This window comes from Nothoprocta perdicaria, unplaced genomic scaffold (genome assembly GCF_003342845.1).
Source record: "Nothoprocta perdicaria isolate Ctin4 unplaced genomic scaffold, notPer1 scaffold_4, whole genome shotgun sequence".
Lineage (NCBI taxonomy): Eukaryota > Metazoa > Chordata > Aves > Tinamiformes > Tinamidae > Nothoprocta > Nothoprocta perdicaria.
Genome location: NW_020455643.1, coordinates 6422687 through 6448207, shown reverse-complemented (window position 1 = coordinate 6448207; position 25521 = coordinate 6422687). Strand labels below are relative to the sequence as shown.

The 25521-nt window shown below is 43.6% G+C and overlaps 1 protein-coding gene and 1 long non-coding RNA gene across 2 annotated transcripts in view; one reads left to right on the top strand and one right to left on the bottom strand.

Annotated features, from left to right (window-relative positions):
* LOC112952562 (calcium-activated potassium channel subunit beta-2) overlaps positions 1–3116 on the bottom strand; it is a 44606-nt gene extending 41490 nt beyond the window's left edge. The window contains exon 1 of the mRNA XM_026045443.1: positions 3012–3116. Coding sequence (XP_025901228.1) covers positions 3012–3085 — 74 coding nt within the window. The 5' untranslated portion in view covers positions 3086–3116. The remainder of the gene's footprint in view (positions 1–3011) is intronic.
* The window catches only part of LOC112952563, a 28658-nt gene extending 4363 nt beyond the window's left edge, over positions 1–24295 (top strand). The window contains exons 2-4 of the long non-coding RNA XR_003250422.1: positions 18139–18338; positions 18735–18964; positions 24016–24295. This is a non-coding gene — a long non-coding RNA (uncharacterized LOC112952563). The remainder of the gene's footprint in view (positions 1–18138; positions 18339–18734; positions 18965–24015) is intronic.
* Positions 24296–25521: the final 1226 nt, after the last annotated feature.

Here is a 25521-nt window from a genome sequence, read left to right as displayed (position 1 = left end):
TTCCATATTCTTATCCTGCTGAAGCATCTTTAAAAATTGTACTACTTGATACTTAGTCTTATAAATAGCTGAATATTGCACCCAGCAGCATTTAGCTGTAAACAGACTTACAAGCGAATCTCAGCCATCTGGAAGCCAGACAGATCTACTGGTGCTTTAACTAACAATAAAATTATTTCTATAAAGTTCATTTCTAACATAGCACTCACTGTAGTCTTAGTTGTAGACTTCTTGTTAAATGCACATTTAAAACTCTAGAGTCAAGCTCCCTAGGCAGTAAATTAATGGTCCACCATGCAGCTGCTACTGTGTGATCTGCTCGCTGCCCAGAGTGAGGTAGTACTGAAAGTGGCTCGGATGCCTTGACTGATGATGCTTGTACCTTGCAGCTGCACAGGGGAAAATACTTGTTGCATTTAAACAAGATATGACCCAAAAGGCATTTTTCAACCTCTTAGTTACTGCGGAGCTGCAATATCCTAATGTGAGACCCTCATAGAAGAGGACCTTGCATATACTCATCATTCTAGGGTGTTTTTGATCCCTACACTGACTGGAGTACACTGCCCTTTGCCTGGAGAAATGCTATGAGCATCAGTACTGGTCTGGCTGTAGCCTTTGGACACCAAGCAAAATGCAGGCAGCTCCTTTCCTTCTGCTGTCCCTCTGCCTGTGCAGCATGCAACATCTGGTAGTGGCATATTTGTCAAGCAACCACTAAATATAAAGGAGGAAAATGTTGGGTCACTCTGGAGACATGCATTGCTTCAAAAGTCCCGAGACAACCCGGGGAGCTAAGGAGCAACTTGCAAAGCAAACTTAACACCCGGCATCAGTCTCTCCAGCAGCCTGAAACTTGGCATGCAAAGTGGCACGGAGGGAGCAATCCGTCTCCAGCTTATCTAAAAGAGCAGAAAGGCAAACAAGAGGCATTTACCGGGTTTGAAGGAGGGGAGGGTGCTGAGGCTTTCTGCTTTCCTTTCCCATTGTCCTGCTCCTTCTCTCTTGGGCCCCATGTTGCAAGTCCTATGTCTCCATCAGAGGAGTGCTGGCTGCGGGCTCCCTCCGGAGCCCGTTGACGCAATCTGGGTCATTTGGAAAAGGTTGTTGAGGAAGGATCCTGCGCCTCCCTGCTGCCACGGAGTGCTTCACCTTCCAGGGTGTCTGAAAGGGTGAGCTAATCCCTGAATTGGATCCCAACCCCAGCTCACGCATTAACCTGCAAGGGTGTCCCCTTGGGGTGACCACCTGGGATAAGGTGAGGCACTGGCTCGGGGATGCTGGAAATGTGTAGGATCTGTTTAAGCTCCTTGGGGGTACGGAGTAGATAAGAGTCAATGGCTGAAGTTAGTACAAACTAGAAATAAAAGCACACAGCCAATTTCTCTAAAACTATACAAAATTAGGTGTATTTAGAGGTGCAGAGCTAACTATATCAGTTTTAGGCTTATTTGATACAAACTCCATCCCTGTTCTCAAATCTGATTAGCACCAAGTGACACGCTACCAAACACCATGGTTCAGTGGAGGCTACTTCCTACCTGGCATTTTATATTCTTGAATCCACACCTTTTTTCTTGATCTTTGTCTACGTATTTGGACAAGAGTCATGCTAGTGGCAATAAGTTAACTCAAATCCTTTATTTTAGACTGCTGTTAACCTACTCATGTGCTGCTGTCAAAACTCAAAGGCAACGGCAGCATGCAGATACATCCTAAAAGCACAAAATGCTGTTTATGCTGCTTGTAGTGCCTATCCTCAGACCTGCTCAACTGCACAGTTAAGATCATAAGGGTAATGAGTTTTCAAGCCTTTGCAGATGAAGTGCAAAGCAGTGGAAGTGGAAATTCAAGTTATTTCTCTCCTGTTCAGCTGTGGGCTTTGACGCAAGAGTTGCATGCTCACTGCCTCAGTTTGTCCATCTGTAAATCAGTAACCTGCACATATGTTCTCAGTCTAAAAATACTTCGTAAGATATGGTTCATGGTTTAAGAGCTATTTGTGCACATTTTTCAAAAGCAAATGCTCAATGCTTTTCCATGCAATAACAGATAGATAAGTTCAGACTAAGGCTGGAGTGATGGCACTGTTGTGACAGTCCAGCATTTGCCAGACAATGTGTTGGTGGAAGTTATGCTTGTAATAACAGCACATGGACCTTGTGATTCCTCAGCCCTTTCCCATACTAAATGCAATTATTAATATAGCTTCTTAATTACTAAAATAACTTATTTCACATTAAAATATAAAGATCACAAATATGAAATCAAACAATAACCAGTAACCTATTAAGTACTTGAAGTCTGAAAATGAGCTTTAATTTGCTGCTGCTATACCTTTAATTTCCCTAACATGTCTGAAGTGCAGCAGGGAAATGGTATATAATCTGTGTGCTGAACTTCTAGTCCTTCAGTGTGTGAAGTTGAAGGAGAGAGTGACAGCAAGTTAGTGATTGACTGTCAGCTACAGCTTGGATTTTTCTTATTTTTTTGGTGCTGAAAGCAGTTTTTGGTCTAAGTGTTTCTTCATTACTTCATATGCAGTTTTCACCCTCAATCAAAGCTTTCTGGAGTATTTTTCTTCCCAAATGAGGCCAACAGAGCATTTAATAATTCCCCCCAATAACGTTGCAATAAGCATCACTATCACTGCCAGCCTTTAGCTTCAGCCTATAAATACTACTAACAGTTAATTCATTCCTCAACTGAGCAGGTGTAATTTAAATCATAAAACAGCATTTCAAGTTGTTTACCTATAAAATACCCTTTCCTTGAATCCTCTACTAACAACCTGGTTAGTAGGCATCAGCCTTGTGTCGAATGCAAATGCTGTAGGAAATCCTCTGGCAAAATGCTCGCAGCAGTAAAGTCTAAATTTGCCCTTAACACACGCTTTAATCTCCATTCCCTGGTACTTCACACTGGCCCATCTAAGCTCTCGAGTACAGTGCTCATTTCAAGCATCCTGATGTGTCCTGCGATATTAGCCACCTTTTAATTGATCGGGTTACCTTAGCAACAGAGGAGCAGCTGGTCCCAGGATGGAGATTTCAATTGGATCTGACAGGAAGGTTTTCCCTCTCATCTACATACTTCTGTAGTTTTCACCTTTGGAAAAGCAGCTTATTTGCAAGAAGGAAGTTTCCATATATCTTGTCTCTTTGATGCTTGTCTCCAGATATTTTTTCTCTTGCAATTCCCAGGCTTTTAATTTCTCTCTCAAACCAGAGACCCTGGTGTTCAGTATTTTTTCTCAATTGAGGTGCCAGGAGGCAAGTGACGAGACCCTCTGCAAAGAGCCAGCCCCAAAAAGCTGATTTTTTGGGCTCCAAACTTTATTCTACAAAGCTCCGTGTTATCAGCATGTTTGTTAAAGCTTCTCTCCCTATTGGCTTGCTGTGAGCGTCTCCAGCTGCCAGGACGGCTCCTGTGTTTCCTGGGCATGATGGTAAATCCCAGAAAGCAGGAAACTTGGTCTGGTGCGTGGAAGTGCCTCTGCTGACACTTGGCAGGATTCAGCACCTTCTCCTTGCAGAAAACTGTGGGATTTGCATGGAGGAAGGGCTTGTTGTGCTGCTTCCAGCTGGTCCTGTGGCGTTGGGGGTTGAGGATGCCTCCGGGCTGGATGTGGCTGAGCTTTAGGCTGCTCCTGTCCAAACTGATCCCAAACTGCTCAGTCCCAGGCTGGCAAGTGGCTGGACAGGCAGTTTTCCTTGCAGTGCAGCCTTTGTTTTTAAAAATGCCATGGCTGTGACAAAGCAGAAGTGCAGCTGCTTCTCCAGAGCTTGCCTGACCCTGTGTATCCTTGCTCGTCCCTGTGTGAAAACAGGGGCTCTTCAGCCTTTCCCTCAGTCTCCTCTATCCAGACCATGTTGTCCTTGGGTGGTGTTTCTTTTTCTGAGTCAAGAGTGCTCCAGAGAGACACTCTCATTCGTCTAAATCTGCTAACTGCTTCCACGCTACGCATTTGTTATCTGCTCCTACGGCAAAAATAAAAGCTGTTCTTGCTGGCAGAGGGAAAAATGCGTGGCCCACAGTTGGCTGTGATAGGATCTTTTTTTTCCCCCTCCTGTTTAAAATGTAAGGTCTCATGAATTAAGAAGATACCGTATGTCTAGATCTTATACCAGTCCCTATCTGATTCATCAGAGGATCTCCTTGGTAACTAGCTATTTGTCTCTGATGATTTGTGTTATAAAAAAAAGCTTTCCCAATTTGAAGATAAAACACAGGGAAAATAGGAAGAACGGTGCTATTTAGGTGCCTTCTATAGAAATGCCTTTCTTGTGAGTGTACAGCTATGCTGGTGGTTTTTGTACATGTGTGTGGGGGAAGCATCCTTTCTGTAAAACAGGATATTATTCTCCCCAGCGGGTGGGAAATGTACTCCAGGTGCCCCATCTCTGCCAGGGATCCTCTTCCCTGTACGGGGCTGGTAACTCCCTATGCAGGGTCAATAGTCTCGGAGGAGATGATGCTGCTGGCATTTAATGAGCAGCTTGGTGATTCAGGCTTTAACAAGCTATATTTCTGGCTGTGTACAAGACTGACGACCAATTATAAGGGTTTGGAAAAGCAGTGAGTTTCTACAGGAAGCGTAGCAGGTGGTTTGATGTTGGCTGGTAGCCGTCCTGCTCTGGTAAAGAGGGCATTGCCTGACCTCGGTGTGGAGCAGAACCCTTGGGTGCTCTTGAAGTCGGCCAGAGTGGAAACCAAGGTTCTTGCTGAAGGCTTTTCTGGCTATCAGCATTGCTGAAAAACCTGATTCAAGTGAAACTAAGCACAGTGCTTTGAAATAGGTGCTAATTATGTGCTTGTATTTAATGCAGAAGTGGAAAAGTAACTTAATTGTGTTTAACAGTTAACTATATTTCTCTGGGAATTTCAGTTTTGGCTTTGAATGCTTTGCAGACATTGTATGAAAGTGGATGAGTATTACAGCCCCCTTGCAGACTGGGGAACAAGTGCCAAGCTGAGGCCAATGCTCTTGAGCATTGTGTAAGTTAAGAATTCTGACCTATGAATGTGTGGCTTTAGGAAACCTTACCTCAAAATATTTGAAAAGAGTTAAAGGAGGATTATGCAACAGAACCAGGCTAGGAGCAAGCTACATTGCCCATTTTTTTTTCACGTCAACAGCAAGAAAAGTCTTACTTGCAACTTGTGGAACACATATGTGAGTGAGATGTTTCTACCTGCAAATCCAGTGAGTAGAAACCTAAGCAGCTACAGTCAAGATGTGTTTAGTTCGTTTGATCAGATAAATCAGGAATCACAGATCTATAGATTTCTTTTACAAAGCTATAGTTGACTCAGGGTGGCTTTTGGCACACGGGACTGAGAGGATGAGTGGGGAGGCAGGCCCACAGCTGAGAGCTGGGCAGTTGAGGGTAACCCTTCATGTGATCTATGGCTTTTATGTCCTTGATGTCCAGTGTCCCTAATTCCTCTGCATAAGTAAATATGAGACACTGCGGAGCAGTTTATATTTGCAAGAAGCTTGTGAGCTTGTCATTAAAATTCAGTCACTTCAGGGGAAGAGTGCAGCAGGAAAAGGAAACTTCCCATGTGTAATGCTAGGGTTTATGCCCCTTGTATGCTGTGATTATGAGTGTTTGGGGAGAAAAACCTGTGTCCCCATAAAGTGTTGTGACATCTATTGTCTGGGCAGAGCACACCTGGAATCATGGAATCTGCTTGAGGAAGCCTCATGCAGCCCATGTGGATTCAAACCTGTCATTTCAGGGCTTTTAAGTCTTTCCACCACAAGCTTGCATAAGTGTACTTCCCCTAGCACTGGAACCTAAAGTGTTCAAACCTCAAGTTACCAGGTAATAGGAAGGCTGCTGAACTGATTATGATAAATGAGGGTTCTGATAACTGAGCTAATTTTTAGTGCAATTAATCCACGTCAGGAATGTGACCCTATTTGGTGATAATTGAGGTTTTGAGATCATCAAAGTTGTGCTAAGCAAGATTTGACTGTTTCAACATGACAGGAAGTCATGGATAGTAGAAAGGGCAAGTCCAGAGTGGTTTTCTTCCCCCATCCTGTAGGGCAGCAGCAGCAGCTTTTTCTATCCCACTCCAAACGTGCCAGTGGGATATGCTCATCTCATGGCAACACTGAAGGCATCGGGCTGGGCAAAACTGACTTATTTGTCTGGCAGCAGGAGTCACATCTGTCCCAAACAGACTGAACCCCTTTGGCTCTTGCTGTGCAGTGCTCAGTTCAATTTGCAAATTCCTCAATGGGGGTCATGGTGCTGCCCTCAAAGAAGGGAGCCCATGTGCTGGCTGCATGTGGTGCTGGGGAGGAGGCTACATAGCTCCTCTGCTGTGTTATTCCAGAGCACTGTGAAGGTGTGGGGTGGTCATGGAGGGACCTGCTCCTTGCCTGCTACCCTTCACTTCAGTGGCGTTCACCTGGGGTTGTCTGGAGGCAGCATTGCTGTATGATCTGCTTTCTTGAATTTTGGGGACTGAAATTAATATTTTTATTAAAAACAAGCATTCCATATAGTGTCTCACTTGCTCTCTTGCAACATGTTGCTGATTTAGGACCTTGAGCAAAGGCAACTCAGAGGGAGCAAAGGCAACTATAGAGAGAAGTAGGAGCTGTGCGAGCTCCTGGTGTCCTGAGTGGACATGTGGCCGCGTGTGCCATGGTGGGAAAGGGGGAAAGATGCTCCTTGCAAGCAGGCAGATCACCAGTGTGATCTGAACTTGCAGGGAAGTTGGTGGCAGTGTTTATTTAAAAAAAAAGGAGGAGGAGGAAATGTACACAGCTTGGCAAGTGTTTCTTTTTTTTAATGAATTGGGTCTCTGGAGAGGAAAGATTCATTACTGTGAAACAACAAGCCCCCCACGCTCCCAGTGTATGAACAGCTTTCATGGGCTTTGTGAAGATCCAAGCTTATTTTTAGCCTGTTCCTGCAGCACCAGGAATGTTTAATGCGATAATCAATGTAATTGAGGAACCTAAAGTACAGAAAATTGCAACACCCTCATGGTTGGTGATGACTGCAGCTAAAACACTGATGAAAGGCTGGGGGGTTCAGACGCTGTTAAAAATAGAAGTATGGTTGGGGCTGGCTCCTGTGGTCCTGAGTCAGCCCTTGCTCCGGCTCTTAGTGCCGATGGAGCTGTGGGTGAGGGCGGGATGGGACCGTGTGGATCAGCACAGAGCTGCCCTCCTGATGAGGACACAGCCCCAGCGTGGGGCCTGGCCGCTGCCCCTGAGCGCAGCAGTCCACAGGGACACGTGGAGAGCAGGGGGCTCTGCCACCCAGCTCCAGAGCCCGGTTCCCCTCTCCTGGGCGTCTGGTAGGACCCACGGTGCGAAGCTTAGAGCTCTGTTCGAGCAGTCTTTGAGCACATGCAGGCCTTCAGAGGTTTGTTTGCCCAATTTGTGTTTTTTTTCCCCTAGAAGTAGCACCAGGCACATGTTGGACACCAAAAGCTTCCTGCCAAATTGCCAGCTGCTCCTCCTGAGTACAGGGCACTAAAGCTTTTCAGTTAAATGCTTCAGAGACTTGAATGTGGGCAATGCTCCTCAGGAGCTGTTGAGCTGTTCTGTGATGTTTTCGTTCCAGAAACTCAGCTTGCCACAGACCCCCACAGAAATGCTTTAGTGGAAAGCAGATTCCCAGGGACTTGTGAGGGAAAGTGTGAAGACTCCTTGCTGTGGAGGTAGCACTTCAACCTCTGCTCAGGGGAGCTACTGGTCACCATGGGCTGGTTTCAGCTGCTCTCTTACCTCTAGGCTATTTTGCTTCTAATTTTAGGCCCTCTCTGACACTATTTTTCTCCTATTTGCTCATGATTTACTGTGTGCTTTAGGCTATTGAAAGGTAGGAAGAAGGATGACTGTAAACTTCACCTTTCCTGGTGGTTGGTGATCAGGAGGAAATGTTGAGAGCTGGGGAGGATGTGTGGGGCTGATGGGCATGAGTCTGCATGGTGATGGGCAAGAAACATCTATCTGGGGCCCTGGGAAGCCTGGATGCCTTTAATGGGGCCTCCAGAATTGCTAGATCCAGTGTAAGCCTGAAAGAAAAGTCTGCAAGACTGCACTGAGATTTACTCTCAATCCCCTTGATTTTAGTATTTCACTTGGAGCAGTAAATTTTTATCTATTAGGAAAAGTTGTGGTATTCTAGTGGGCTTTTAATGAATCCTAACCCTGGAAACTGAACCCCACTGTGGTGTGTGCCCTTCACAGACAGGCACCAGCAGCGAACACCACTGGCCACCAGCACTGGTGTTTTTCTCCCTCCTACTTAATCTTGCACAAATAACTAGAGAGAAGCCAGATTAATGCCACTGAATGTACCTGAGCATATACAGTCACTTGTTCTCTCCCTGCATCCCACAATCTGAGTGTTTTGCCCAGGGAAATGACTCAAGTCAGTGCTGGGCACAGGGCTGTGACTCTGGCTGTGGTGTTCATGCTTATCATGAAATTGCTTACATTACAAAGCACTTCTTACGTCCTGAAGCTCCCATAGCATTTTGAAGGTGTATAGGCCTGAGGCTTTTCCATTTGCAGAGATGCTGCTTTTATTGCATCTGCTTGCCTGCTAACTTCCACCTTTTAAATGTGACAACATGTTTTAGAAACCTATTTGTGATTTTTGCTGAAAAACAAAAGGCAATCTAGCCAGCCCTGCGTGGTGGATGTGCTCTGCTGAGAGATGCTCCTGAGGTTGGATTCGTGCTTTGTGCAGGTTTAATTAGATAAAACCCTGCACAGTTTCCTGCTCCAGCCTGGGTTTTGACAGCGTATCCTTCAGTGGTGCCACGGCACGTTGCCTTCTCTGTATCACGGTGAGGCCGTCAACTCGTCCCTATCAGCCCAGGCCCTCCGGGAGCTGCAGTCACTCTTGCAGTAAATTTTCACCCCAAATAATACATAAATCATCTCTGCAGCCCATTTCTGCTGCTCTGGGGTTTCCAGGGAGCTCGTGGGTATGGGAACCGCGTGCCTGGCTCTCCTTTTTGGGGGGGGAGAGCACTGTTAATCCCGCTGTGTCTGCGTTGCAAATCAGGCACTTTTGGCACTGCAGGTTCTTGCTCTCTCAGGGAACGTCTGGCAGCTCCCAGCCAGCCCAGAAGGGCCAAAAACTGCCCTGGGGCCCACGGAGGGGATAATTTAGGTGACTTTTACCCCCTAGCAATGGAGAAGCTTCCTGCATCTGCTCCTTGAACAGGGATGGGGTGAGGTGGCAATATCTGCACTGGACAACTCAACGTCTTCCAGCAGTGCTACCTTTCCCTTGATACCATGACTCTCTTTATCCCCCAAAAGTTTATTCTGTATACAAAGTGCTGATAAGACTACATGACTATTCTACATTTTAACCATGATTCTTGCTCTCCTTTCAAGGACTTAAATGCCAGATCAATATGTACATAGTTCCACATACCTGCATGCTCTAATGTAAAGCATATATCCTTCTGGGAGCCCCTTTTGTCTTTGGGCTTCCTCTGCTTGGCCTAGCAAATGTTTATAAAACCTTGATTATTAGTGCCCCCCTCTTTTATTTTTTTTGCTAGAAATGTGCTTCAGGAAAGTCTTTAGGGTTATGTGAAATTCTATTTGCAATCACTTTTATAAATAATAATAATACAAAACCCACACTGCTAAACTTGACTGTCAGCAAGCAAATGCCATAAAGCAACATGATTATTATTTTTGTACCATTCCCAAATCCATTAATTCGCTTGTTGCTTCATAAGGTGATGAATGCTCCTGCAGCAAGGTCACAATTCCATTTTACATCAAATAATTATCTTTTCTCATGTATGATACATGAAGCACATTYCTCGCTAAGGGCAAGATGTTTTATTAAAATTATTTTCCTTTGTTCTTTCTTACAGATTGTCTATTATGACTCCAAAGAATGCCTGCATGACATTTCTTTTTAAATTCAATGYGTAATTATAGCAAACAGAAATTCTTCTGATGCTATATTAATAAATCTCCCATTATTTTGTTTGAATGAGGGGACATGCTGCTATTATTTACAAGACAACATGGATTTAGCTAAGCTTCATGGAATTTTGCAGTCACTGACACTTATAGTATACGAGCAGTGACAGAAATAATGTGAAGGTAGACAGTTCAAGCTCAAAGGGCTAATGGAAGTAGTAAAAATGGTGAAGATATGAAAGCAAGAACTACCAGAGTAAATATCTGAGAAGGGAACTTGCAGGAGAGGTTCATTGCAGCTSCAAATGCACCTAGCTGAGTGTCAGCTTGGGTTAATTTGCAAGGCTGAGGGATGTCTTTGGGACAGACAAGTGCTGAAAAGACCTGGCACATCTTTGGTCCAGGTCCTCAGCCCTTCTAGCTGAGCAGCTTGCAGGTGTCCTTGGAGCTGTTTTCCTGCAGATGTGGCTTTGCCTTTTGTTTTTAAGGGTGATTATGCAATCCTAGACTGTTTTCCTTTGGTAATGCAAAAGCCTCAACCTCCTCCAGCCAGCACAAATGTGATTTTGATTGACTGACCCTATATCACTCCATCTGCTCCATGCACTGCAGCTGGTCACCTCTGGCTCTTCCTTTCAGCCTGGTTTTCCCTTAATTGGTTGCAAGGACCTTTTGGAGGCTTCTCAGCTCTGGTGTTGGCTGGTGTGCCCAGGTGGTTTGGATCCCCCTGGCTCCCCATCCAACAGGATTGCCCATGTGTCACCAGGAGCTGATTGCACAGCCTTGGTGGTGGTGCTGAAATCCCCACAGCTGTGGTGGTGGTTCCTGTGCAAGGACAGGGCAGCAGCATGGTCCCATACCTATGAACTTGTCCTCGAATCTGTGGGTGGTAATGACTGCTGCTCCTATTTTGTGGATAAAAGAGCTTCTAGGTGATTAATTTTGAGTATTTGGCTCAAGGACACAGAGCATAACTTCTCAGATCACTTGATAAACACTTCATTTCAGGAAAAGGATGTGCTCTGGGCTGTGATCTTATCCTATAACAAAAGCTGAGATATGTTCACCCTTATTTTAGGCTGGTGGTGCAGTTTGCTCACGCTTAATAAGTAGAAAATCATTAACTTTGCCTTTTGATATATGCTTTTAATTTCTTTATTCATAATGAGTTTAGTGTTGCAGCTGCAGGATGAAATATGTTATACTACAGGAATTTCACTGAAATTCAGCATTAATTAATGTCCACTTCTTGCATAATGTTCACAATAATGTGCATAATTTTTCGAGACCATTGGGGGAATTTCTTTGTCCTTTTGCAGCCTGCAAGCTGAGTGAAATCTGCACTCTAGATTTTACSTGCATCTTAAGGCTTTTGAAGTGATAGAAGACACTTAAACATAGTGCCCTTTTTATTTAACTGTACACCTTGTAATTGAGATTCCAGTCAATCTGCTCTGCTTGTCTTTTCGTGTTTGCCAGTCTATGTAGGAAAGGACACCTCATTTCCACTGAGACCATGATAAACTTTATGTTGGAACAACAGGTCTGTCAATCCTTATTTCTCCTCTTCCAGCAGAGTTTTAGTTAAATGTGTTATGTCATTTGCTACTGCTGAGTTGTCTTTTTCCTTCCTTCACGTGGAAGGAATCCTGCTCCTAAGGCAGGATCTAAGGCAGGTACTTTTTCTTCAACTGCTCCTTGCAATTAGCATTTACTGCAAGTTTTACTGATCTTCTGTTCTCTGGAGGATTGGAGGTAGAATTTGGCAAAACCGGCCATTCTGTGGTAAAGATACGATATGAAAAATCAAATTATTTCTGTAACCTAATGCTGCTGTTCTCTCAAAGGCTGCTATTCTCTCTATCACCACCCCTTTAAAGTATGGATAGAATTAATCTTGTCAATGCAGACAAAGAATGGAGAACTTCATCAATATAGTGATGTGCAGGAAGTGACATGCCTCTCTGATACCCCTATAGGGCTGCATGGAAATGGGATGAAGTGCCATTTTTGAGAAGTTTGTGGACTAGGACAGACACTGCTATGAAATCCCTCTCCCAAGTGAGCATAGTCTTTGTCACCCTTCAGCTTTAAAACCCTCCTTTGCTCCAGGCTGGAGCTTACGCCTTCATCATGAAAAGCCAGGGACTTTGTTGGATAAACTTAGAGAAGATCCAAGGGAGGGGGGATTCAAACATTGAATCCTGCTTTGCTAACTGTTTATTAGTAAGGTTTCTTCTCTGCCTAACTCAGAGCTTATGTTTAGTCAGGAAAAACTTGACTAGTTAAGAACGTGCGTTATTGCATCCATTGGATGACATCAGCCTGCTTTTACTATGTGTAATATACATTAAGATAAAGGAAGGCTAAGCACAAATATCAGTGGAYGCAGGGACACTCGAGTTAAGTTCACTACACTTTTTAAGTGGGTTTTGCAGAACAAAAGTATGCTTTAAAGCTTCCCTTTTTGCTACACTCGCTGGCAAATGTAGCATTGCTAAATATAATGACATTTCTGCAGAGTTTCTGCTGCATCTGCCTATGCTGAATTCACATGAAGTTTGTATAAAGAAATGAATTGCTAAAATTAGTAATGAACTTGCTTCCCATATTGGAGAGGCCTTTCTAATAAAGATAATATACAGTGGCAGAGCTGGCATGATTCATACTGGAGTGATTTTTCATTGAGTCCAGAGTAAATGTTCTCTGATAAATCTTGCCCATAATGTCACTCTTGGTCTTAATGGCGTGAATAGCCATTCAGCTTACAAAAAAAAAGCAGAACTATTCAGCTTGTGGGTTTTGGCATCGTGCACAAGTGTTCTCCAGCCTTCGCTGTCTTCTGCTAATCTGTCTGTGACTAATTCACCAACTTTATAAGGGGACAGAGCGGCTCCCTCGATGCATCTCTTAACCTCTACTGCTCGGCTTTCTATGATTGATGCTACCTGCTCTCACTGCAGAATGTGWTCCACAAGCTGCCGTTTACCTGGCTGCGTTACTGAGTCGCTTGGAGAAGCATAGACTGAATTAATGCTCCGTTCTTACAGTGTCTGTATTTTTTATATATTTTTCCTTTCCCTTTTCAGACGCCGTAGGAGCAGACTTCCTCCCTGGCTTTCGCAGCCGGGTAGYTGTAGCTCTGTGCCAAGCCCAAGTCTAGAGATAAACCAGGCTTTGCAGTTTTGTGAATAGCCTAGGATGGCAAGTTCATTCATTACCAGCCGTGCTGCTGCTTGTTGGACCGCTGCCAGCCACTTGCATATCTTCTGAGCATCGCAGCCTGTCTCATCAAGACACCCACAGCCCAGGGCTGTGAATTCACAGCTGCAATGTTTCTTGCTATCATGATGACAATGACCTTGTTTTAGTGGCTGCTGCTGAAGTAGCTGTGGTGTAATACAGAGAAGACAAGCAGGGAATGTGGAAGCAGCCGGGCTGTATTTGGTGCTCAGCCCATTGTGTCCAGAACTAGAGCTCGCACCCCTGCATGTGTCTGTTGTGGGAGAGGTGCATCCTAATCCCCCCTATGTCACCCTTAGGGGAGACAAATGATATTTTCTTCTATTTTTTCTCTCCTTATAAGGGTCTTTATTGCTGAGATTAAATCCCCAAAATTGCGATGTATAGCAGAAACAATATATGGCTGAATTGTTTAGCATTCGTAGACATCTTGGCAGGAACAGATTTATAAGTAAATGTGCRTTAGATACATCTAATACTGACTTCAGGTTAGGTCCTTGGATGATGTAAACTGGCCTTTATTGCTAGTAGAGAAAGTTAAAGCAGTTTATATCAGCAGAGTACCTGATCGCTCATATCTAATACTGTAAGAGCTGCTGTGGAGGTGCAGGTTCAAGTGGCTATTTGGTTTTGATGCTTCAGCAATATAACAGTCTGTAGTAATCTGTAAGAATAGGGGAGTAGATTGTAGAGAGATGAAACYTCAACTTGCTTGCAAAATCTTTCAAAGTTCAGTGCAAAAGTATTGCAGGTGGAGGCTGGAAAGTGTCTGCAGAGGAGCATCCTCTGTGCACTGTTACATAGATCTCTTAGAGGAAGAYGCTGTCCTGGCAGATTGCTGTTACWGACTTCGCTTTCAGCTAGCTGTGGGGCAAAAGCCACTTCCAATTTCCAGGTAGCTTTAATTATACTCCCTTTTGGTGGATAAAATACAACTACACAAGAAAAGATGAGAGGAAAAAAGGCTAGCAGAAGGGCATGCTAGTTTTCTTAGTCCTCAAACCAGCATATGTCCAGACATTGTTTCTATAATGTCTGTGTATAAGTATATATTTTAGAAAAAGTAATTAATGGGAAGGGTTTCAAATRCATGAGGCGGGCATTGTGGTGCAGGAGGAATCTTGTCTTTGTTTAATTTGGCCTAAATCTGGGATTGATCCCAAGGCTCTGGGAGACTCACAGGAGACTTACTGTGGGAGAACAGCCTGACAGTCAATTGAGTACAAGGTTCAGAGTGAATTTTGCACATTTGCTTGCAAATATTCTCTGCTCTTTTAGTTCAGTATGGCCTTATAAGGAAAAATATGGTTTCAGTGGAGGTTCTGGTTCTCCAGTGATAGGAAATGTTTTATTTTAGTCCTTTTTTAACCTATAGCAGTAACCTCATGCATCTGTTCAGCACTTCCTTGCAAAAGTATCTGTATCCCTCACTATATTCCATACCCTTGGCATTTCAGAGACCGCAGGAAATGTTTGCCCTGCTTTGTCCTTCTCCTGACAATGCACATGTGCAAGAGACAATTTGGAAATGCTTGTGTCTTTTGATTGGCAATAGACATTTTTGCTTTGAGTTCTGGCAAAAGGTTTGTGCTCCCCAGAAAGCTTTTCAGTTAACTCATCTCATTTGCATGACTAAACGGTGGTTCTGCATCATTGCATTGCAAAAGATTTGCAGGCATCCAAATACATTTCACTGCTGGAAAGAAAAAGCAGTAAATCAAACTGCTATGTATGGTTAAATTGCTTTAAACTAAAAAATCTCAATACAAATGAATTCTTTTATGCTGTCAAATTGAGCCTTAGGAATAAGAAATGGTGGTGCTTCAAGCCCTGGAATAATCTGGGTGTGGATGGTGGAGACAACAAGAGATGCCTTCGTTTAGGATGTTATCCTGCTTACTGCCAACATAAGGCAAAATGCTGGTGATTCACTGCTGGAATTCACCACTGTATCAAATATATTGCCATGAATTATTTAGCAAAGCTAATTGGATGTTAATTTTGCTATTGGAGATAAGTAGCTACTGAGCTTAGGCTGAAAAATCAATTTATATATAAGTCATTGTCTCAGTATCACTTGGAGCCTGCGGGGCTCATTTCCAGTGCTGCCTGTTTTCTGCAGGAGGTATAAGGAATTCTGCCTTCGTTGGTTTGGCCTGGAGAGTCAAACAGCCCTGAGTCCTCCAGGATTTTACACTATAGGGGCAGCTGCAGCAGGTGTGGGCTCTTTTGACCACTTGGTTTTGTCCATCTTGGAGCTATCACAGCATGTCTGGAAAACATTATGGGAACCCACCAACTCATGGGGCAGTGCAGGAGGGTTTGGGTTTGAGCCCTTCATTTGGGGACTGGCACTGCAGCTGCTGCACTTGCAGGGAGCTGTGACAGGGATGAGCAGTTCCAGCTGGGATGTAGMAGAGCTGGAAAGCAGCGAAGCTGCAAAGAGGAAGCTGGAAAAGGGGATAAAGAGGCTGTGCAGGCCAAGAAGCCTGGATTCAAACTATTGAGGTCAATCTACAATCCAATGATGATTAGGTAGGATCAGGTAATTAAAAGGATAATTTATACCAATTTCTAATCCCCATGGACAGTGTTGATGAAGCATTTCTGCTGTTCTGATGATTTTTTYGTGTGGCAAAACCACAGGGAGCGGTAGGAGGTTGGAAGAGCAAGGTTGGAAGAGCTGTTTCTGAGGTCTCAGTGCTTCTCATTGCCTTTCTAGCAACTCCTTTTATCCTTGTGGRCAACCTGAGAGTCAAATGTGGGCACCAGTCAATCTCTGCTGCACGATGCTCTGCTGGCTCCATGAAAGCTGGTTATATCAAACAGCCCCTGCTCTCCTTCCAGCCCCTGCAAAGTACCTACAACCTGTTCCTGCTCAAGACACCACCACGTCACAGCACACATGGTGATACTGCCAATTCTGCTCATTGCTGGACTTATTCCTAGATGTATCAACACGGGTGATATTGCCCTCTCCTGCTGTAATTCAGTTTTTGAAAAGCAGGAGGAAAACAGCATCTTAGAGATGCCCAAGCTGAGACTTGACCTGATTCCCTCTGTGGCTCAAGAGYAGGTATCTTTTATGATATAAACCTGAATGATTTAAAAGGAAAAGATGCAAAAGTAAATTAGCTGACCAAAGGTTATTAACTGYAAAATTATCCAGATGGTCCATGAAGAAATGAGTCTGCTAACCTGTGGGTACCCTTTTACATTCAGAATTTGGAACTACAGCTCCATCTGACATCTCCTACAGCAGGCTTGAATGAGGGTGATTTTCTCTCTGCTGTAAGTATTYGAACTCTTCACAAAGTGGCTTGAATTAGGAGAATAGTTTTGGCTGAAGCAAGGAGAAAGAATTGTGAAAATGTCACTCCTTTTGTCCCCAATCTGACAAAATGACATTTTCAAATGTCTTTCCAAAACAGACTTTCTAAATGAAACTCTGCTTTGAAATGCTTTTCTGGTTTAAAAATGCCCCTAAATTTAGAAAGCAAGCTTTTAAAATAAAGCAGTTTTTTTATTATGGTTACTATTATTGTATTTAAAGGAATTATCCACTTTCGAGATCAGCTTCAACTTAATTTTTCCTTTCTGACCTGTGTTGGYTGTCAAAATTCCATTATTTCTCCACCTGTAGGAGATCTGGAGCCTTTTAGCTACATGCAGGTGCATTTCTGAGGGTTTGGTGCAGGGCTGTACCTCATCCTGCTTTGAGGTCTCTCTTTGCTCCCGGTCTCTGGTATGAGGATACCCATCTTCCCACTCTGATCCTCCCTGTTTGGCTTCTTCCTCTTTTCCTTTTATTCCCATCTATTCCCCCCATTCCTATACTAATTTCCCACAGTGTGGGACACCTGCTGACTCCCCACATGCATACATACAACCTCCTTAATTTTGCTGGGAGTTCAAACTCCACGTTTTCCCTGGCATCACAAGGACTTGCTCCCTTTGGGAGTGCTGCCTGCACTACCAGAGCAGCCTGTTTGATCACTCCGTGCTTGGCCTCTGCTCTGCAGCTCTTGGCCTCTCAGCTGTGGCAACTTGCTCAAATATAATGTTATCAGATCAGCATAATCAAAGTGGAAATGGCTTTGGAAAGGCAGGCAAGGATGGAGCGGCATAATCGGATGCACCATGCCTGTTAGGTTTGCTGGCACATGCGAAGGGATCTGATAGATGGTTCTTCTGACAAAGGAAGATAAGAAATGCCTCAGGGTAAAGAGAAGAATATGGGGAGCTATTTCCCACTTTGCAGTAGTTTGCTAGGAATGCTACAAATTATTTTTCGCCTGTGTAGCGGGGATGGTTGTGCCTCRGTGCAGGATTTTGCTGCTTTACAGCTGTTTGTGCACTGCTGTGGTTGCAGCCAGGTGAGAGCACTGCTACAGCGGCAGCGCTGTGCAATGGGAAATACCTCTGGGTGTTTAATATCCAGTATGGATTTCAATTTTAAATATTTCTGCAAATAAGAATCATGGAATAATCCCASAAACTCTGATCCTGACCTTAAAAGCTGCTCAGTGTAGCATTATACAGGCTGTTGTTGTGCTTCARGTGTTACGTGGGGCCCTCTTTACAGATCTCCCCATCTTCATTTGGCCTTTTTGTTGTGCATGGTAAACTGCTGATGGTGACAGAGAAAATGCCACGGGGAACTTGAAACATTAGCAGGTCAAAAGCTTTGGGAGCTGCAAACAGGCATGCAGAAGCAGGATAAAATGCAAGACTGTTAGCAGTTGGAGTGGGAAGTGGCACCCATTAAATATGAAAAGCATTGTTGGGAAAAAGGCCAAATTCACTGGTGTGGAAGCTGGTGCCTGGGACTCCTTGCTACAAGCTAGCAACCAGTTCTGCTTTGGAAAGCTTGATCTGTCCTTGGCATGGACAGAGTTTCTATCCTCCCCACAGGTGAAAGATGACAGGCTTTTTTGACAGTATTTTTCATTTTCTTCTAGGTAACATTGCATCCCAGAGTCCTCCCTGGAATTAAGCTCCCCTTGTGCTGCGGAAACCTTCACTTCTTGGCTTCACGTGAACATAAAGACCACGAAACCGCTTAAACGCAAAACCCACAACACATTTTAAAGCCGTTTTGCTTCCTTCATTGCTCTGTTCTCTGGACTACGGTCTCTTCTGATAGCCCTGGTAGTGGAAGGTAAACTTTAACTCGATGTTAATGCAATGCACATTGAGCTGTACCCAGTGTCTTTGCACCCATTAACAGCAYAATTAACATCCCCCAGCTAAGCTGCCCTGCAATTATAACAGATTCAATAAGATAATGAAGTTTGGACCTACATGGGGGCCCTTTTGYGATGTAAGGAAGGGAGGTTATCAGTGACAGGAGCAGGGATGGATCCCATTAAAGTGAGGGCAATTGGGTTGAGTTCTTTCCACCATCCATTTGTATGATAGAATACATGAGAAATGCTAAACTGAGTGAATCAGATGTGGCTGCTTCACATCTGGGTGATTTTTAAAATTTTTTCCTCTGTATACCTGTAATTTAAGCCTAGCACTGTTTGTTTCCCTTGGCCTTGTTCACGTCCAGCCTGCTGATGTTACTGAGCCTTACTTTCTGTGGAAAGATCTGCAACTTGCACCAGGAAAATTGTCAGCTGTGGAAGCAACCCCTCAAACTGGCTGTCAGAGACTCCGTGCTGGRCAGCAGGATGCAGAAGTAACGGAGAGCAGAAAAGCTGTGATTTGCTTGCCTGGAGAGGGTGGGAAAGCAGGTAGAGTATGTGATGGGAATAAAGGAGAAGAACTGGAAAAGAACAGGTGAGAAAAAAGTAAATATGCTGCAGGGATAGGTTCTCTCTGTAGCTTTGTAGATCAGGACTGTCTTGAAGGGACCTAAGAGTTAACATGGAGCTGGAGTTCCAAGAAATCAATCCACAAGAGTTTGCATTGATTTGTTTGGAAGCATTAACCTGAGGAATTTCTCCATCTACACTTGTTTTCATTTGTGTGCATGTTCATAGGCATTGATTTTTCTTAAGAYCTGAGCATTGAATTAGATGCTTTTCTGCATGCGCTCCTTCAACCTTGGCTTTTGCAAGRAGGCATCAGCTGGGATTTCACCTAATTTGACTTTTTTTTATTGAGATTCAGTGGCAGTAGGCAGGTCTGTGCACTTTTCGTAACAGCCTTTGAAAGGGCAGTGAGCTGCTTTATCGTTAGGGCTTAATCGTGTTCAGACTTCAGTGCTGTGCTGAAGGGTTGCCTGAGCCACCAAAGGTTGGGCTAGCGCTGTGCAATGGAATAGCTATTCCACACTGCTGTGTGGCATAACCCAGGGGCCAATCCCTACCCCAGGGTGGTGGGTGCCTGACAGGTAGGTCAGATGTTGAAGGGTCATTATTTCTTTGGAAAAGGCAGGTGGATAGGTGCATACGGGGTAAATATGTATAAATTCCTCCCCGAGCAACTTCTAAAGGTTTTGGACATGGAGGATGGCGCGTGGAGCCTTGTATAAGGAGGAAGTTATAGCATCCTAGGCTGTGCAACTCTGGGGAGAAAAGAACTTTTGGCAGAGRGAGATAGGAGAGATTCTTTGGCTACACCAGGCACATTTGGGCAAGGTTCAGCCCTTATCCCTGCCCAATGGTCTGAGCTCCGACTGATCTGGTGGCTGCAAACCCATGCACCCCTAGCTGTGTCTTGTGCTGCTGCCAAGCCTCCCTAACGAAAGGAGCAGACATCCATGCCCATAGCGCTCAACTTGGCATTGATACATGCTCGTTCCTGCTCTCCCTGCACCCAGAGAGCTCCCCTGCTCTCTGCCCACCGCTCATTACTCAGCCTCAGTATTCCCAGGACAGACTTTCCTGAATTGCAATGATGCTGCTCAGTAAAACGTCTGCAAATGCAGCTGCTGCCTAGTTACTGGAATAAAACAAGGATTGCTCTTCCTGAGCAGTGATTTTTTTTTTCTTGTCCTCTCTGGCTTTTCATCCTGCTTTGCCTTATGCCCTTTGGGAGCTCAGCATGGTAACATCTGAGGGACATAAAGTACAAGTGGCTTTGTGCTGTTCTGCATGCAGGATCTGAGCCTGGGTGCAGTGTTGCCAAAAACATCTGATGCAAGTTGCATCTGATAACAGATGTTAAATGCCTTTGAAACACTAACTCATCCTGAAAAGACTGTTTCTTGAACACCTTTAAGCAACACAAAGCTGCTGCCCAGACCAAGTGCTTCCTTCTCTTTTAATAAACAGAAGGGAAATTCCCAACAGTAGGGCTGGGAAATAAGCCATGAAGGACAGGGCAAATATTTTTCATGTTCATGTTACTTAGGGATGAAGGGGTGTTGTAGAACTTGAAGAAATGCCAGCTGCAAAGTCTGGAGATGACTGAACAAGGATTTTGCAATGGAGTTACTCCCTGAGAGCAGGGAGATCCCAGAGGTCCCGTCTCATCCCCATAGGTTGTGTGTGGTTCTGCACACAGTACCCTTCCATGGATACCTTATTTTTTTAGCCACATTGCACAAGCAGCTGTGTCTTGGTGGGTCCTGCTTACTGTGGTGTGTGCTTGCTCCCTTTAGCTGCGTTTTTCCCTAAAAGGGCTCCTGAAGCCAGGCTTACTGCTGAACTCCTCGAGTGGGTACAGCGTGACCCATTTCAAATGATCTAGGGCAGCTAAAGCAGTGTAAAATGTAGGTCTCTTTTGCTATTCTGCCTTACTTTGAGTGAAATCCATTGGACACAGAAGTCCCTAAGCTGATGTAAGTTGATGCACCTCTCCTGATGCTGATGGAGCTTTGCCTGTCCCTTGCAGCTGCAGATGTGCCCTGGCATCTGGTATGATTTATTCTGTGCACTGGTTACTTTAATAGCCCAATAGAACTGTTATTCTCAAGGGRAGATTGGCTTGTAGCTGTATATTTAGAGAAAATCTGCACCCATACGAATTCCATAAGTATCTGCTTCATAGATGTAAACATGGCATTACCCAATTAAGGAGTGTCCTTAATTTATCAGGCAATTAAAGTATTCATTGCCCTTTCTCCCAGGGAGATCCACCAGCGATATATAACCCGAACTGGAGTTAAAACGCTATAATAAATGAACAGTGACGCAATGTATCAACTCTAATGAGGTCATTAAGGCAATGAAGGGTGGTTTGTCAAGAGTGGAGTATGTAACCTAGTTAGTGGAGCTAATGTCATTTCTGGAAGCACCACTGCTCTGGAGAAGTGGGGCATGGAGTGGGGGGATGTCTAGGGAAAAAAATCTCAGTAATTGCATTCCAGGAAAAGTTTACACATTACAAAGTTGGAAATGGAACAGATTTCAGTCTCCCTAGTTATTATTAATAACTTCTTAATACTTTCTTGTGAAAGTTATGAGAATGGGAAATGAGCATCTGAGTGAAGTATTATAGAGGAAGCTGTGTTTCAGCTTAGATCTGGCTGCTGTGGATGTAACAATATTGCTTCATATTCATATAATGAAAAAAAAAGTAAATGTGTGTGTGGGAGCAAATACTTTTGTTATTAATTCTGGCCTAGATGTTCAAAAATGATTTGGAGAGTTAGAACTCCAGTTCAGAGTTATATCCAGATTTTTATGCTTTGTTCCCTTGGACTTTTCTGAAAATCTGAGTTAGCCATTCTAAAACTGTCAGAGCTTTGTTGGGATCAAATTTCCTGTCAGTGTTGTTGCCTCGGTTGGTTGGAGATGCTTTTTGTAGCATTTTGTGGTGTGTATCTCGGATATGGTTGTGCCAGGAGAAGCCACCACAAAGCTGGGACATCTCCAGCTGTGCATAAAGGAAGGATGCTGGTTTCATCATCCCATTTTTAAATCTCATGTTGGGGGAGAAGTGGTCAGACTAAAGGCCAAACAACCTTCTTGTAACTCCTTTTAAAGAACTGCAGCTGTTCAACTTTAGTTATGAAAAAGGTTGGACTGGAAGCAAACAGATATATTAAAATAATGGTTCCACATTTAGGCACTCACAGTTCCTTTTTTTTGGAACTGTGAAGCCAAAATATGCTGTCAAGCAAGCCATGGTAATGGAAAGACTCAAAAAGGGACTTATTCTCTCACCTTTAAGATGGCCTTCACAAGCATTGACCTTTATTTTGACTATTACATGAAGGTGACAGGCTTCAGAAAAGGCTTTCCATAACAGCACTTGGTGGGTTTCTCCATAAAACATTAGATCAAGGATTCACCTGTTAGCTGCTGATGTGGGAGAGATTTGCCCCATTTTAAAGCACTATATCATGCTTGCTGCTTTATTAGGCAGCCTTCGTAGACCTGTAAAATATCTATAAAAGTTAAGGTTATGTATAGAGAGACTATATGAAAACCATGATTTTATATAATCTATATACATACAGAAATTGGAGTYTTGGCACAGTTGATGAGATTGCAAAGCTAGGAGGACATCACTGGGAAAGATGCATCTCATGTGAAAAGAAGCCATTGAAACAAAAAAGCATGTTTTGGTCKGCTGTATCTAGCAAGGGCATGAAGGGTATAGGCTCTGTTTCTGACTCTGCTGTTGATTTGCTCCCTAACCTTGCACAATTAATGCTATTATTTTTCTTTGCTTATTTGGTTTCTTGTCAGCCCTTTGGAGAATGAAAAAAATATGTATATATGTAAACATGTATATGTTTAGTGTGGCATTGTGTGGTGCTTAAGCGAGTAACARCAGCAGAGAGGGCAACTGATCTGCAAGATTTGTATTAATCTGAGGTAGATTATATGGRCTAGAACAGCATAATTTAATACAGGGCTTATCTTTCCCCTGCTACTTGCAATATATTAACTCCACTTAYAGCATCATGCTTTCTTCTACATGCAGTGTCGAAGGGGAATCATTCTCACGCTGCAAACCTTGTGAAGAGTTTGGGGGCTGGTTAGGATCTGCTCTTTATCCATCASAAAGCTTTCATAATTATTGCTAGTGTCTGTACAAAACTATTTGTTTGACTTATCTGGCACTGGGTTGCCCCAGCCTGTGCACCACTCATGTTCTCTTCTGCACTGCTGGGATACAGGATAGCAGCCTAATACCCTAGTTTAGAGAATAACTGAGTCTCTAGGAATAAGATATGTTTGTCAGATTACTTCAGAATTTGCTTTTTCACCAGACCACGCTTAGGGACAAGAACATATGTTTTGTTAAAAGCATGTATCCCAAAAAACGGGTGATTACAGCATTTCTTTCCCTCCTCATCATTCTGGTCCTTTAGCTGGCATTTCTACTGTGTACTTTAAATTTCACAGTGCTGGATTTGGTCTGCTTCTCTTTGCTTTGTCCTTCTGAAGGTGCAATGATAAGACCTTTTTTTATCCTTATAAGAGATAACACACTACCAGGATTCTTGGGAGAATTGTAACTTGTTTTTCTTGATCTTATGGTGAAAATGTAAAATAGCTTGGGTGGCTTCAGTGCTGTCCAACCTGATTTTTGGAGTTGTGGAGACTGCTGAAGACCCCTCTGAGACTGAACTCAGAACTAATCTCTTAACCTCAGTAAAGCAGAGGAAATTCATCTGTAGAAATACTGTAAAAATATTTGATTTGTGTTGTATTTCTAAAGAAAGAACCGTCTCAAAACTTGAGAATTTTAGTAGCTCATAAGAACTGCTTTTATTTTTTTCCTTACTTGGTGATTGTCAGAATCTTTCTCATGTCATATAATTTATGTTAATTAAATGCTGATAGCATATGAAGAAGCATATTGATGGAAGATGTGTTTGAGATACTGTTATTAATTCATCATTCAGTAGCTAGTGTGAAATACATTCCTAGGCTTTGATTTAAGATATTTCATTTTCAATATCACTGAGATGTCTCTGTTTCCCACAGAAATAACCTTTTACTTGGCCATTTGGAGGAGGAAAAAAAAAGGCTAATTTGAGCAAGACTGGATGAACAGCCTTGTTGAAGCAGTAATTATTTAGGAACTTTGGGTTACATTGCATACTGATCACAATTCTCCAAGCAAATGGACAATAAAGCATTATCTTAAAAATAGACCTAACATTTGAATATAAATGACAACTACTAAACTCAATAGCATGTGACTTATTGTATCTCTGCTTAAATTTTGGAAAGTATTAGGACATGGCAACCTTCCTGGAAGCTAAGCAAAACTGAGCTTTTTTCACATATCTGGGTGGGGAGCTGTGTCCAGGACTTCGAAAAAGCAGAGCATGCAGGAAAGATGATCCTAGGATCCTGAGACTGCTAGGAAAAACTCTTCAACTAGAACTCAGCTTGGAAGGAAACTTTATAAAATGTTAAAATGGGATATGTCAGAGAATGAAAAGCTAAGCGAAAATAGCTAGGATGGTCTAATAGTGYTCTAGAAGTTTGTCTGGACTCAAGGGTGAGCATTTCCATCAATTTCTATGTGTTTTGGATCAGGTCCCTGACAAATAGGGAATTCCTAAGTGCTCTTGAATAGCTGGGGGGAAATATAAAAGCACAGGAGCCAAGTTATATGTCATTAGGTTTCCTGGGATAAGTTTTGATCGTGGAACATTTATGGGTGACCTGTATTTCATAAACTCATCGGTGAAATCAAGAGAACCAAAACAACTTCACTGCTTCCGATATCCTGAGGGACACCTTTTGGTTTSAAAAGACCAAGGAAAAAGCTGTATTAGAGGAAAGGGCACAGTTTAATCCCCAGAAGTTGGGGCCTTTTGCCAAAGGCTTGCTCTGCGACCTGCAKCCACCCCTGGTTCTCTTAGCACTGCCGTGGGGAAGGACTGACATATGTCTTTGATAACTTCAAAGACTGAGGTTGGACACTGCAATGTGCAATTCCTACTGACTCCATAGGAAATCTGAGCCCCTTTCTAGAGGGGTCCTGCCACCTGCATGGGCTCATATCCAAATTTGGGTCCTGGTTTGTCTCTGTGTTTCAAGGTATCTGTGCAAATCTTAGATATCTCCTTCTCCCCTCTGTGCAAACGCYTCTGCTTCAGCAGACCCAGGGATGCTTTGCTGTTGACAGACGCTGTGGTAATGAGCGAGGACGTTCGCACGTCCCCCGTTCCTGCATTGAGCCCCTGGGGATGAGTTCAGAAACAGCAGAGAAAGCTAGTGAGGAGCCTCGCCGAGGCAATTACAGATGTAATGGGGAAGGGAATGAGGTAAGCCGTGAAAATCAAGGTAAAATTTCATGASTGACTGGAGCTGAACTAACTGGGTGCCACAGAGGGAAGCGGTCCCATCCCYCAGCGCACAGTTCTTGCTGCTTCCTTCCCTCGTACCACCACCCAACTGGCAAACTGAAGGTTTTKTTAGGGTTATGGGCTTTGTTTTCAGTCAGACGAGAGAGCTGAAGTCAGTGGGTGATTTCTG